This window comes from Bubalus kerabau, chromosome 10 (genome assembly GCF_029407905.1).
Source record: "Bubalus kerabau isolate K-KA32 ecotype Philippines breed swamp buffalo chromosome 10, PCC_UOA_SB_1v2, whole genome shotgun sequence".
Classification (NCBI taxonomy): Eukaryota; Metazoa; Chordata; class Mammalia; order Artiodactyla; family Bovidae; genus Bubalus; species Bubalus kerabau.
In genome coordinates this window covers 55,153,982-55,166,579 of record NC_073633.1, presented here as the reverse complement: position 1 = coordinate 55,166,579, position 12,598 = coordinate 55,153,982, and the positions used below count along the sequence as shown (strand labels likewise).

At 48.0% G+C, this 12,598-nt stretch overlaps 1 protein-coding gene and 1 long non-coding RNA gene across 20 annotated transcripts in view; one reads left to right on the top strand and one right to left on the bottom strand.

The window, feature by feature from the left end:
• Positions 1 to 12,598, bottom strand: part of LOC129621379 (uncharacterized) — a 454,544-nt gene that overhangs the window by 92,457 nt on the left and 349,489 nt on the right. For 17 of the 19 annotated variants that reach the window (XR_008699268.1, XR_008699267.1, XR_008699272.1 and 14 more), the window contains one exon: positions 11,272 to 11,415. The exons of the other annotated variants lie outside the window; for them this stretch is intronic. This is a non-coding gene — a long non-coding RNA (uncharacterized LOC129621379). Of the gene's footprint in view, positions 1 to 11,271; positions 11,416 to 12,598 lie in introns of those variants that run through there. 19 annotated transcript variants of the gene reach the window in all.
• FOXB1 (forkhead box B1) lies at positions 8,020 to 8,997 on the top strand. The gene has a single exon (XM_055537768.1). It carries the CDS (start codon positions 8,020 to 8,022, stop codon positions 8,995 to 8,997), a length of 978 nt encoding a protein of 325 aa, XP_055393743.1.

Genomic DNA, 12,598 nt, shown 5'->3' with positions numbered 1-12,598 from the left:
TAACCCTTATCCCTTCCTTCCTTTCTTTTGGTTGTGCCGGCAGGGTACATGAGGAAATGCACTGCCGATCCCAGACACTGCATTGCTGGGAAGGCAGCTAGTTTTTTTTTTTTTTTTTTTGCAAACCTAAAATCTGATACCCCGACTGCTGTGGAAATTGAAACCTGAGTTTGAGAAAGAAGGGATGAGGGTAGAGAGGGAGAGGGACGAGGGAAGGAAAGAGATGAAGAGATAGAGGAACGCCGAAGTTGGTGCATCCGTTTCTGTGGCGTTGGTAAACTCAGGGCAACCGGGTATCCCCTACAGCTAGTCTGACAGCGACCCATCAGGAGTGAGCGAAGTGAGAGCCCGGAGCAGAGTCGGTGCTGATAAGCAGGGCACACGGCAGGGGGTGGGCACCCAGCGCTGGGACTCGAGAAGCAAAGTCTTGGTCCCAGGTGAGACCCGCCTAAGCGGAAGGACCCCGCTGCCCAGCGGAGGCGAGCTCCTGGCCGCGCTGCTGGCCCCGCCAGGGCCCGCCTCCCAGCCATTCTTAGTTGGGGGAGGCCAGTAAGGATCAGCCGCTTTCTTTCTTTGGTGTCTTTCTTTTTCAAACCCGCTTTGTGGGTGGCAGCTCAGCGGGGGACGAATGGCGACCAAAGGGAAAAAAAGCCCAAACGAGGTGTGTGTGTTGGGGGGCGGGGGGACGGTGGCGGTTTGGGTGGGGAAAGAGAGAGAGAAAGAAATCAAATAGTTTTAACCATCCCAGGAACACAGTGAGTTATTATATCTAAAGGCTGTTGTGGACTTCAGCGAGACCTGCTTCTGCCATTAAGAAAACACATACTGCATATGTCTACCGGGTTAAGCTCTCCTCCTCGTCTCTGAACAAACAAAGCAGAAGCCCAGGGTTTTAAGCCTGGAGACCTACAGGTTATCCGGTTTCAAAACAAATTAAAACGGGCGAATGCACCAACAACTATTATGGATGCAAGATATTTTTCATTTCAGAGCTCTGCAGTTCCCCCTCTCCACAGAATTGATTTTATTCAAATTCCTGAGCAAAGGACATTTAACCTACTGTACAGGATTTAACTTAATATTCTCTTGCAATCACTATCTTAATTTTTCCAGATAATGCAAAGGAAACGAACCACTCTTCTTACTGGAAGCTTTGAAACACCTCATAAAGCTAAAAAACCTTCCCGATTCTGCGTTCCCTAAATCCTTCTCCCAAAATAACATTTAAAAAGTGGCTGCCTAACCAGAGATACTGACCTCCTCCCCCAAATCTGAGCAAACAAGTAATTCTTGACAAAGAAAATTAATATGAAAAGTATAGGGTGATTTTCTCCCCCTCCCCCCTTAAAAAAAAAGACCCTTTGCTCCACCCCGCTATTAAACAAAACACAATACCTTTTTCTGGGTGGTACTGCACAGAAGTTGATTCAGTTTTGACAATGTTGTTTAGCTATCATTTGCTATTTTGAATGAATGGGAGCAATCCCCCCTTTTACAACATTTGTTTCCTATTATGGAGAGGTGCAGCAGTTGAGGGCAGACATGTGAAAGTGGCTGTTTGATTCTCTTTTTCATCCCCCTGACCCTGCTTTTGTCCCTCCTCACCCTGGGAATGTCACGCCTCGCTACTTCACTTTGAGATGCTCGAGAAAGTGGCTTTGTTATTCCCTTTTAGACATACACGAAATTGTTCTCATTCCCCCCGCTGTAAAAGATACTTCACATCGGGCCTCGGTTCACAAGTGCAATGCAATTTGGCTTAGTCCAACCTTTGTTCTGCTTGTACAAATGAGCGAACAGTGCACACATTATACAGTTGATCTACTGCTGTCTTAACCCCAGAGTTAGGGGCTGGGAGAAAAGCAAGTTAATCCCTTCAATACCAAGGTGGTTTTAGCAATATTTCCTCCAATAATAATAATAATAGATTTGAATTGCTGCTTCTATTTCACACAGTGCAGGGCAAAACTTCTGGGGAGGGTTTAGTAACAACAAAAATCCTTCCACCAACTGTTGGCAAATAACTTTGGGACAAGTACATATGTAGGTTTGGTAATGCCCAATTTAAAGCGATGCAATTATTAGTACAAAGAGAGACTGGATTTGGAAAGTCAGGCTTTAAAGCCTTGAAATCTCAGAGCAAACCACTGCCAGCAAAGACCAAATGGTATTTAGCAAACAGATTCCAAAGAGAGGGCATTATGGGGAGCCGGCAAGAGTTGTTTTCAGGGGCATTGAAACTGCCTGTTTACTATGGGTGGGGTTGGCACTTCTTGGGGATGGATGTCAAGCAGACCAGCCTCTATCTCTGGCTGTTTTTTTCCTGCTTGAGATGGAGGGAAAACTGAGCCTTCCACACTCTCCAAGCTGGAGCAACTGCTTGGGAAATACTTCTATAATGTGTGAGGTGCTGCCATTCCTTTCACACAACCCCAAGGAAAACAGATTTTAACTTCAGGTGACCCAGCCATAGCCAGAGGCCATATCCACAGCCAGGAGAGACTGGGGAGGAGACACCTCTGAATATCAACACCCCCCCCCCACACACACACACTCACCCACACCCTCCTGGTTTGGATGGGAGTAAAGAGTGACCAGGAGGTGGAGGTTCTTGCCTCCCTCAGAATCCAGTAAGATTTGGAGGGGGCGGGGGTATTGATTTTAGGCAGTATGCTCTTCATCAAAAGTTTCTCCTGGATCTCTCTGATGTAAATTAAGGTCCAAACCCTATGTAGCCCAATCACCAACCAATTAAATACATGGATCCAAAGTTCCCTGTGAGATGTTCCTTCCTTCTGGTTTGAAAAATAACTGTGCTACTCGGGCTGCCTGGTACTTGGGGTGGCATTGGGGAGCACTGGTGAAGAGGGTGCCAAGTCCTTCTGCTGCCGGTTGGCCCTTGGCACCAGAGTGCCATGTGTCCCCTCCCCCACCTCTCTTCCTTGAATACTCTGATTTCCCACCAGACGTCATCCAACTGGCCTGACAGTATGAGCCCAGACTCCTGGGAGCATGGGACAGCCATGGCCAAAAGGCTTCCCTGATGCAGCGCCCAACTGGGTGTGGGTCTCTGGTGGGGCCCAAGGCCCTGCAAGACCCTGCTGTCCAGTGGCGCCAGGCTGATAGAACTTCCTGAGCAGGGTCCCTCTGGTGCCCAGATCCCCAAGGTTGGAGCCAAGCTGTGCCAGGCGGGCTGCTGGAGCTGCAGGTGCACATATTCTGAAGACAGGCTCCCGGACACTCAGGAGGATGCTTTTTTTTTTTTTTTTTTTACAAAAATTGACCACTGACAAGCTGAGGGAGTTTGTTTTAGTGCTGAATACCCCAGGAACAAAATCCTTTTTAAAGGAAAGCTAAGTCATTTCATGCCACCAAAGTCCAGATCTGATGAAGACTGACAAAGAGGCACAGTGCCTTAGCGTGAGTTCTCAGAGAGACCAGAGGACTTGGGCACCTGTGGGAGGCAGCCTGAAAAGTTGGGGCAGGTCAGAGGAGGCACAAGCCCTCGACCTTCACCCCCACTTCCTAGCACTTTTACTGCCCATTTGACAGAGATGCTGGGAAAAGTGGAGAGAGGGAGAAAAAGTAAAGTGAAGAGAACTGAGGGGACAAGAGTGCATTAGAAAGAGGAAAGAAGGAGGGGGGATGGAGGAGAGGGAGGGGAGCACTCCCAGAGTGAAAGGAGGAGGAGGAGAAGGGGGCCAAGGAAGGCTTAGCCAAAGCGCTCCAGGCAGCACGGAGTTCACTTTCCAAGTTGGGAAGGCGGGTATTGTTTTTGGCGCCTAGGAAACCCTCAGAAGCTGCCGGGTACTCTCCTCCACCTCCCGTTGGTGTTTGGTAAATATTAACAAACCAGGGCGCGTTACTTTCTGGAGTGTGGATGGAGCGGCTGGCATGGGCTCTGGATAGTGTTCCTCTCCTCGAACCCCCGCCCCCAAACCCCAGCCCCACCGTTCACGCACACACACCTGCTTGACAACAGAAGGAATCAAAATCAATATTGTATTTGTCACCCCTCTGTCTCCTTTTTACTCCCTCAGCAGCCCCGGTGCCACTGAAGCGAATTGTGGATTTATGGAGGGAAATTAGCATAAATTATTACAAAATCTGTAGCCGTGTGTGGTCCAGCTTGTGAGAAAAGAGGCTATTGCAAACTCTCCAAGCAGAAAGGTGGTCGGTGGTGGGCTCCGCGGAGGTGATGAATGGCTATTGCACGAAAGAGATTTCCAGTTGGTTTGCACATGGGTATAATTGACTTATGTGTATTTTATACAGTTTTCCCAACAACTCCCTAAGCCTCCAGGTCGGATGTACTCCCTCCCCAAAGCTTCTGTTTGCTTTGGGTTCTATACAATAGACTGATGCACTTTTCAAGATTTCTGGAAAGTGCTCCTTCCCTCCTCTTCTTCATAATACCAGTCTTAAAACGCTCTTTAAAGAGCATGCAAATCTGGCCCTTCCCCTGGGCTTTGTAGATCTTCAGAAGGAAATTAAGGTACAATTTTACAGCAAAATATACTTTTTAAATGTGCATCTCACAACTCCGCACTCCTCACAGAAGACAAACTTGTGCCATTAGGTGCAATTTCTTTAATTAGTCCTGAGCATGGGCAATGTGCCTCACTTCCCATTTTCACCAGAGCCAAACTTTGAGGGTCCCTACTTATATCCTCCCATGTCCCCAACTTGGTGGTGACAACTTTCCCAGGGAGACAGACCGAGATTTATTCCAACTTGGATTTTTTTTTTCACCCAAACGTTTTTACTCTTAGAATTTAGTTAATCTTCTGTTTACTCAGAGCAATGATTTCGACAGCCATACAAAGACCCTTTGCAAGGCAACAAAATGCCAATTGTTAAAACAAAAACATTCCCTCTCCCCATCCCCCACCCTTAATACGCGGGAACTACTGGGGGGGGGGTGTGCGCGCGCGCGCGCACACACACACACACACACACACACACACACACACGGTAGAAAAGAATCAAAAAGAATCTTCCTGGCTGTCGCAGGGTGAACAGAGATCTTTCACATCCCGAATCCAACCCTTCTTAAAACACTATGAGTGTGTGTGTGTGTGTGTATACGTATTTTCTTAGAGGATCCTAAAAATTCTTGGGGGCTTCCATGGTAGTACCTCTCCTTCCCAGAAAGGCTTCTGCCTTGCCTTCCTTGTACCTCGGATTCCAGTTGCCTTCTAAAGCAGGAAAACTGGACCAAAGCCTTTCAGTCTGGAAAACATAAGCCCCCACTACTAGTAATCAGCGGGTCCCTCAAGCTCCTAAGCTTCCTAGGCTCCTATCTTACGACCCTGGAGTCTATCCTGGCCGCGCCAAGAAACCCCCAAACACTGCACCCTCTTAGGAGCTGAAGCGTGCTGCAATTCTAGCAAGTACCACTGCCTTCAGCCCAACCTCCGCAGAGGTTCCTCTTGGGTCCAACTGGTTTACCTGTAGAGGGTTTGTCAGCCTTTCTTCGGTAGTGCCCCAGAGACAGGTCAGCATCCGTCCCCCACCCCTTAGCACCCACCTCCTCCTCTTGGTTATTTTTTCTGAATTAAGAAGGTGACATTATTCTTTTCTTCAAGCACTTCTGTTAATATTGAAAAACGTGCGCTTGCATCTCAAGCAAGGCAGCCCAGACGCGAGCGCCATTTCAATATTAATGAAATTGTTTAATCTCCTAAATTCACCGTGTTTAAGTTACGTTTTGGTGAGTTATTGACCACCTCTGAAACTATGGTTAATGGAGGGTGTGTGCGTGTGTATGCGTGTCCGCATGTACAGTGCACACACGTGCATGCATGTTTAAAGATCCTTTTTTATGCTAACCCCAAACAGCTACACTAATAATGCTCTAATATCACTAAGTGTCAAAATGTCACACCCAGAAATCTCCCACCACCACTTCATCCTCCTCCTGCCAAAAAAAAAGTTCTCGTATTTCCAGACTGCAGATGATTTATTGTGGGCTACAGGTACTGAGTTTTTAAAAATGAGATAGTACAAATTTCTTTTGAAAACCATAAAGGTTAGAGAATGTGCAGAAACCAGTGGGAATGCCTAGCATCTACACTTGTAGATGGCGTGCAAGCGGGCAGAGTTAACTCACTATTTCATAGCAGTTTGATGATGATGGTGACAACGATGATAATGATAATAATAATTCACTGAATCTCCAGAGATGAATCCAAATTGAAGGAAACCAGTTACCCACAGTAGGCAGGGTGATCCTAGGCACATCCCCATCCTCTCTTCTCTCCAAAAAAGGAAAATCCTCTGGTTCTTGGCAAATCTAGAAGGTAGTGCAATTTTAGTGGGGCCGCAGGCAGCTTTTGCTGGGCCCTCTAAACCCTACATAACTTTTTTCTATGTAATAAAGGGGGGATGGGGAGAAAGTTTCAGCTGTAAAATGCAAACTTTCAGCCCACCCCTTACTCCTGTTTTAAACCACCTGCGGAAAGCAAGAGACAACTGTGTAAACCAAACTCAGGCCCTCCCCAGGTCCCCACACCGTCTTCCCCAACAGCCCCAGAGCCTCCATCCTGTACTAACAAGATTCCTGGAGGAATTTTAAAGTGAAGACCTTGCTTATTTGCACAGATACACTGTTTTAATTTTTTCAATTTGGCCAATACACTTAGATTCAAAATGGGCTCTTACACGGGGCTGTCCGATAGCATTTTTTTTTTTTTTTTTTTTTTGGTCTTTTAAAACCCTCGCTTAAAGCTACACACCCACTGTGCCGCGTTAAGGAAGCAGCCTAGGAAGGTCAAATCAAACTTTGACCTGCCTCTCGGAGGACTAGGGGAAGGGTGTATTTTCATTACAATAACCCATGTAACCATTCCCGGGTAATGCCAAGCGCAAGGAAAGGGTCTGCTTCAGGGGAAAGCTGTGCCTTAAGTTAGCCAACAATACAAACCCGATACACTGCAAAGGAAACAAAATACCCCAATAGCCAAGCAATTTCCATGTCAAATACCATCTGCGCAGCAGCTCGGTCTGTGAATGAGTGGTCGCCTGTAGCCTGTATCCCTGCTCCCGCCACTACCACCCCATACCTTCACACCGCGCACCCTGGCCGGCGCGTCCTGCTCCCACCGGTGGCAGAGGCTCTTCCCCCTCGCCCAGTCTTGAGCTGGAAGTGATTCCTATTGGCCAAGGTGTCCATGTAAATAGGTGTGAAAGAAACCAGAGCTGGCCTGGCTCTTTCCCTCTCGCTCAGTCCCCTCCCTCTGCATCCCCCGCTCCCCCTCCTCTTCCTCCTCCTCCCAAGGCGATTGTCATATGATAGCTAAGAAGTGGCACATTAATGAAGCACCGCTACAGGGGTCTTTTCTGCTCCTGTCACCGCTTAAAACTATCAGATGGTTCGAGGGAGGACATGGAGGCAGCCACCTAGCTCAGCGGAGCTGCGGAGCCCAGAGCAGCGCCCTCCGGAGCCCCGAGGCCGCTGCTGCCACCGTCCGCGCCGGAACTCCACAGCCGAGCTCGGCCACCCGCGGAGCGCACGGCCAGAAGCGCCAGGGACCGGGCGGCGCGGGGCGCTGCGGGGCTGAGCTGCTGAGCTCAGAGACGTACGGAGCCCAGCCGAACCTGGACACTGCGCCCTGGCTGCGCGACGGGAGGGACAAGGAGAGCAGCAGCGCCATCCCGGATGCGGACGCGCAACTTGGGGCAACTTTAAGGTGAGCGGCTCACGGTTGCATCTCTACCCCCAGTTCCCGCTCCAGGTCCGGGCTTACTTCCAGGCTACCCTCACGCCGCTCGCCGGCTTCCCTTCCCGCGCCCCCTGGCTGCGTCCCACTCGACACACAAAGTTGGTGGCTAAAAAGCGTAGACGCTGGCTGATCCAGCGCCAAAGCCCCCTATTTGCGCCACCCCCGAAGTCTGTTCTTGGCCTGGTTGACCTCGTCTGTGCATCCACGTCCTCCTCCCTCCCCCGCTTATCTTTCCCCCTTCCCAGATCCGAGCAGGCCCGCGCGGACCCAGAGCTAGGAGGGGGCAAAGAAGAAGATGCCTCGGCCGGGCCGCAACACGTATAGCGACCAGAAGCCGCCCTACTCATACATATCGCTAACCGCCATGGCCATCCAGAGCTCGCCAGAGAAGATGCTGCCGTTGAGCGAAATCTACAAGTTCATCATGGACCGCTTCCCCTACTATCGGGAGAACACGCAGCGCTGGCAGAACAGCCTGCGCCACAACCTTTCCTTCAACGACTGCTTCATTAAGATCCCGCGGCGGCCAGACCAGCCTGGCAAGGGCAGCTTCTGGGCGCTGCACCCCAGCTGCGGGGACATGTTCGAGAACGGCAGCTTCTTGAGGCGCCGCAAGCGCTTCAAGGTGCTCAAGTCGGACCACCTGGCGCCCAGCAAGCCCGCTGACGCCGCGCAGTACCTGCAGCAGCAGGCCAAGCTGCGCCTGAGCGCGCTGGCCGCCTCGGGCACGCACCTGCCGCAGATGCCCACGGCCGCCTACAACCTGGGCGGCGTGGCGCAGCCCTCAGGCTTCAAGCATCCCTTTGCCATCGAGAATATCATCGCACGCGAGTACAAGATGCCCGGGGGGCTGGCGTTCTCCGCCATGCAGCCCGTGCCCGCCGCCTACCCGCTCCCCAACCAGTTGACTACGATGGGCAGCTCGCTGGGCACCGGCTGGCCACACGTGTACGGTTCCGCGGGCATGATCGATTCAGCCACCCCCATCTCCATGGCAAGTGGCGATTACAGCGCCTACGGCGTGCCACTGAAGCCTCTGTGTCACGCAGCGGGCCAGACACTGCCCGCCATCCCCGTGCCCATCAAGCCCACACCAGCCGCAGTGCCTGCCCTGCCCGCGCTGCCTGCTCCCATCCCCACCTTGCTCTCGAACTCGCCGCCCTCGCTTAGCCCCACGTCCTCTCAAACAGCCACCAGCCAAAGCAGCCCCGCTACTCCCAGCGAAACGCTCACCAGCCCGGCCTCCGCCTTGCACTCAGTGGCGGTGCACTGACCCGCAGAGGCCGGCGCCCCCTCTTGTTCCCCTCCCCGCCAGCTCACTCGCCTCCCCCGGCTCCCAGTCCTGCCCTCCTCGACCTGGGACACCCTAATTTGTCCATTTCACCTTCGGCCAACCCTCTCTTCCCCGTGAGAACTTTTGTTTTGGACCCAGGAAACGAAACACAAACTTGCAGATGGGCCAGGAGGCGCGCGTGAGAGTTGTCCTCGCCCCCAAGAGGAAAAGGCAAGGAACGCCTGAGCCAAGTCGTCCCATGCCCGGGGCCCCGAAACCCTCTCCCACTGAAGAGGCAGGGGAGTTCCTGCCTCCTGCCGCCTCGGAGAGGAGCGCGTCTTCGTTCGGCCCGGATCCGCGAGGCTCTGGACCCGGCGCCGTTAGCTCCAAGCCCAGAGAAACAGTCTCCGAGGTTTCCTGGAACACATCTCCCCTGTGGGCTGCAGCCACCCAGCGGAGAGCCAGATCTCTGTTTACGTCTTGGAAATCTGCCGCGAAAAGGGACCACTAACTTCCTACCCTACTCGCCTCCGCCCATCCGGCAGGGGCTGGGCGGACCACAGCTTCCCTGAGAAGCGGCCCTGCCTCCACGGCTTCTGCGGAGTTTTTTTGTTTGGGGTTTTGTTTTCTGCCAGAGGCTCCTCTCGCTGGGAGTTTAGGGGAGAGGCTACTAAGCTGGGAAGGAGACGTTTGTCCTCAACACAAACAAAATAAAAGTAAAAGTAACCGTGTATGTTTACAAAGCGCCCGGTAAAACGTAAACAGTGAACTTGAATCCGTATTGCTTTGGCGGGCGAGCGGGCAAAGCCCACTTTACAAGTACCTGTTGTAATGTGAATGTTTACTCTGCATTTCTGGCCAGGTTTAGGGGAGGGAAGGGGTGGGTATGGGAAAGTTAATTAGGATGTTAACTTTCCGATTACTTAGAGACCTTTTTAACTATTTATTTTATTGTTGGAAGGAAAAAAGAAAATGAAATAAGTCCAAACTAAGAAACCATCAAGGGCAACCCTAGAAGAACTTAGATAAGCTGACTGGTAACATGAAGGAGGTGTCACCAGATAGGTCTTCCATGGACAAGTCTTTCTGTTTGCTACAGGAACTTTTTCAAGAAGCTCAAGGGCTGCAAAGAGATGTAAATGATTGTGAATAGGAATGATTATACACTGTGTAAAATGCACTTTTGTTTGCTATATTCCTTTAGAATCTTAGGTAATTTGCTGGAAAACAAACTGTTGTTCTGGTGTGACCTGCTTAAGTTAAAAAAAAAGTTGTAGTGTCGTCAGAGCTGTACCATTTTTACCTTTCATTTTCTCTCCCTCCCTGTACAGAATTAGCATGGCGTTTTAAATATTGATGTTCTTGTTCCCAGCATGCCTGTTTTAAGACAAAGAATTTTAAAAAGGTGTCTACATTAAATTATGAACCTAGTCCAAATAATATTTTCTCATTAAAATATGTAAATTCAAATTTTAGTTGTGTGTGTTTTTGAAAAGTTGCTACAAACAACAACTCTATGAAAGATAGATGTAGTGCTTCTCTAAGCATGCTTTCTGCAATTCATTGTCTGAGTAGTTTGTCATTTTCATAACTTATTTTTAAAACAAACCTCCTCTTACGCATTTGCAGACTAGGGGAGAAATTATTCAGACGAACTCTTGAAGACATTTGCCCAGAGAGAGAGATGAAATAATCTATTCTCTAGTATAGATCAGGTGCACATGTGCAGTGCTGAAAGAGAAACTGTTCGTGAAAAAAAATAGTACTTTATTTGTCTTATCTTAAAACATACATTTTACAAAATAGACAGTAGTTGTATGAATATAAGGCTTCTATAGAAACCAGGTAGAGGCGATATGGAGATAAAGAATTTGAAAGCAAACTTGCTTACTCAATATTTATATTCTGATACACCTATTTGCAGTGACCCTTCATTTCCTTGGTCCTTTAAATTATTGCAGTCATTGAAATTTTCTTTTTCAGAAGTTACTTACAAGTCCACATAGCTTGTCAAGAAACCTGTTCACTTTTAACTGAATAGATTTCTCTTTAATCCTTCATCTGGGAAAATAATGCTTGGTGCATTTATTTTAAAGAAATGAATGAAGTTAAATACCTGCCTGTAAGTATTTGCTTTTCTTCAGATTTTTGCAGAGAATTAAAGTTTGCCAAGAATGTATGGCTCAAGGCCAATTAAAACTTTATTGAAGGGGTCACCATATTTCCAGAGTGAGGTGTGTATTCAACTAATGAAGTTACAAGACAAAGACAAACTTAAATGGTGATTACCACTTTACTGTGTAAAATGATTAAACAAGAGACCTTGTGCAACAGAGAAACCCACCCAGAAATCATCATGACTATACTCCACTAGGAGAACCCTTAGCACCTGCGACCTTTATATCTTCAGAGGGTTATCTGAAAAAAAAAAAAAAATCAGGATTAATGCAAAGGATAATTAATCCTGTTGTGACTTGTTTTTTTTAAAGGAAGGATCCCACACACAGCCAAAAAAAAAAAAAAAAAGGTGGAAAATAAATGAATCATTGGACTGATTAAAATGCATGAAGCCACTAAAGCTCGTCAGACAGGGGACAACTAAACTCATTCATCAAGCCCAATTCACAATTATATCAACACGATCAGCTAAAGAAAGCCTGGAAAACTTATCCACCCTGGGCCAGGAAACTCTTGAAACTTTGTTCCCAAGCAGAAATCATCTACAGTTAAAAAAAAAGAAATACCATTTGTACTACTTCCTGCAAAATAAAATTAAAAGCCATCTATGGAATATTCTAATCTCCTGGAATTCACTAACACTGCATTTGAACTGAGAATGAAGGGAGCATAAAGGGCTAACATGGGCCTCAAACGTTTTATAAATTTTCAGCTTACATAGGTAAAATGCTTTTCCTAGTAGCAGCAATAGAATTTAGAGGCAAGTGATGTGTACATACACACCTTTAATAAACAGAGGCAAATAAGATGCAGGTCCTATTTCTGATTTTTAGCAAAGGACTGATTTCAAGTCAGCATTTGAAAATGTGCTTTTCAGCTGTTAAGTTCGTCATGGTGTATTGCAAAGAATGAAATAACTTCGGCATTGTGAGTCCTCCTTTCACCACTGCAGGCATCTTTTCTCAGACGAAGTTGAATGAGTAAAGTAAAAAATCCATTGATGATATTTTGACCTTCATCAGGAATCCAAAGGCAGCCCAAACACACAGGCCTCCATCCCACTCCAACTCCAGCTTTGAGACTTGCACCCAGTCCAGCTGAAGTACCCCACAAATAAGGAAGTTTATAACTTCCATACCTTCAATGGCTCTCTTTGTCATGTTAAATCTTTTCACCTGGCTCAAGTCCAAAGTCAATACACATAGCTTTAAAATAAAACTGGAAGAGACAACCCCGTGCAGTAAGGTATATATGTTAGGGATCTCACCCAGAGAACGGAGTTAAGCTATATTATTTTCTATTTTGTAAATTTGGACAATATTGATTTTTTAAAATTTAGGTTTTTGATTTGAAAATTGGACTCTTCTGTTACTTTTGGTGTTTAGCATGTTTTTAAGTGGCTTTCTCTGTGATTTGGGGAAAT

Bases quoted from the DNA above. Each gene is read 5' to 3' on its own strand.
- FOXB1 (XM_055537768.1), top strand. From the start codon at position 8,020: ATGCCTCGGCCGGGCCGCAACACGTATAGCGACCAGAAGCCGCCCTAC.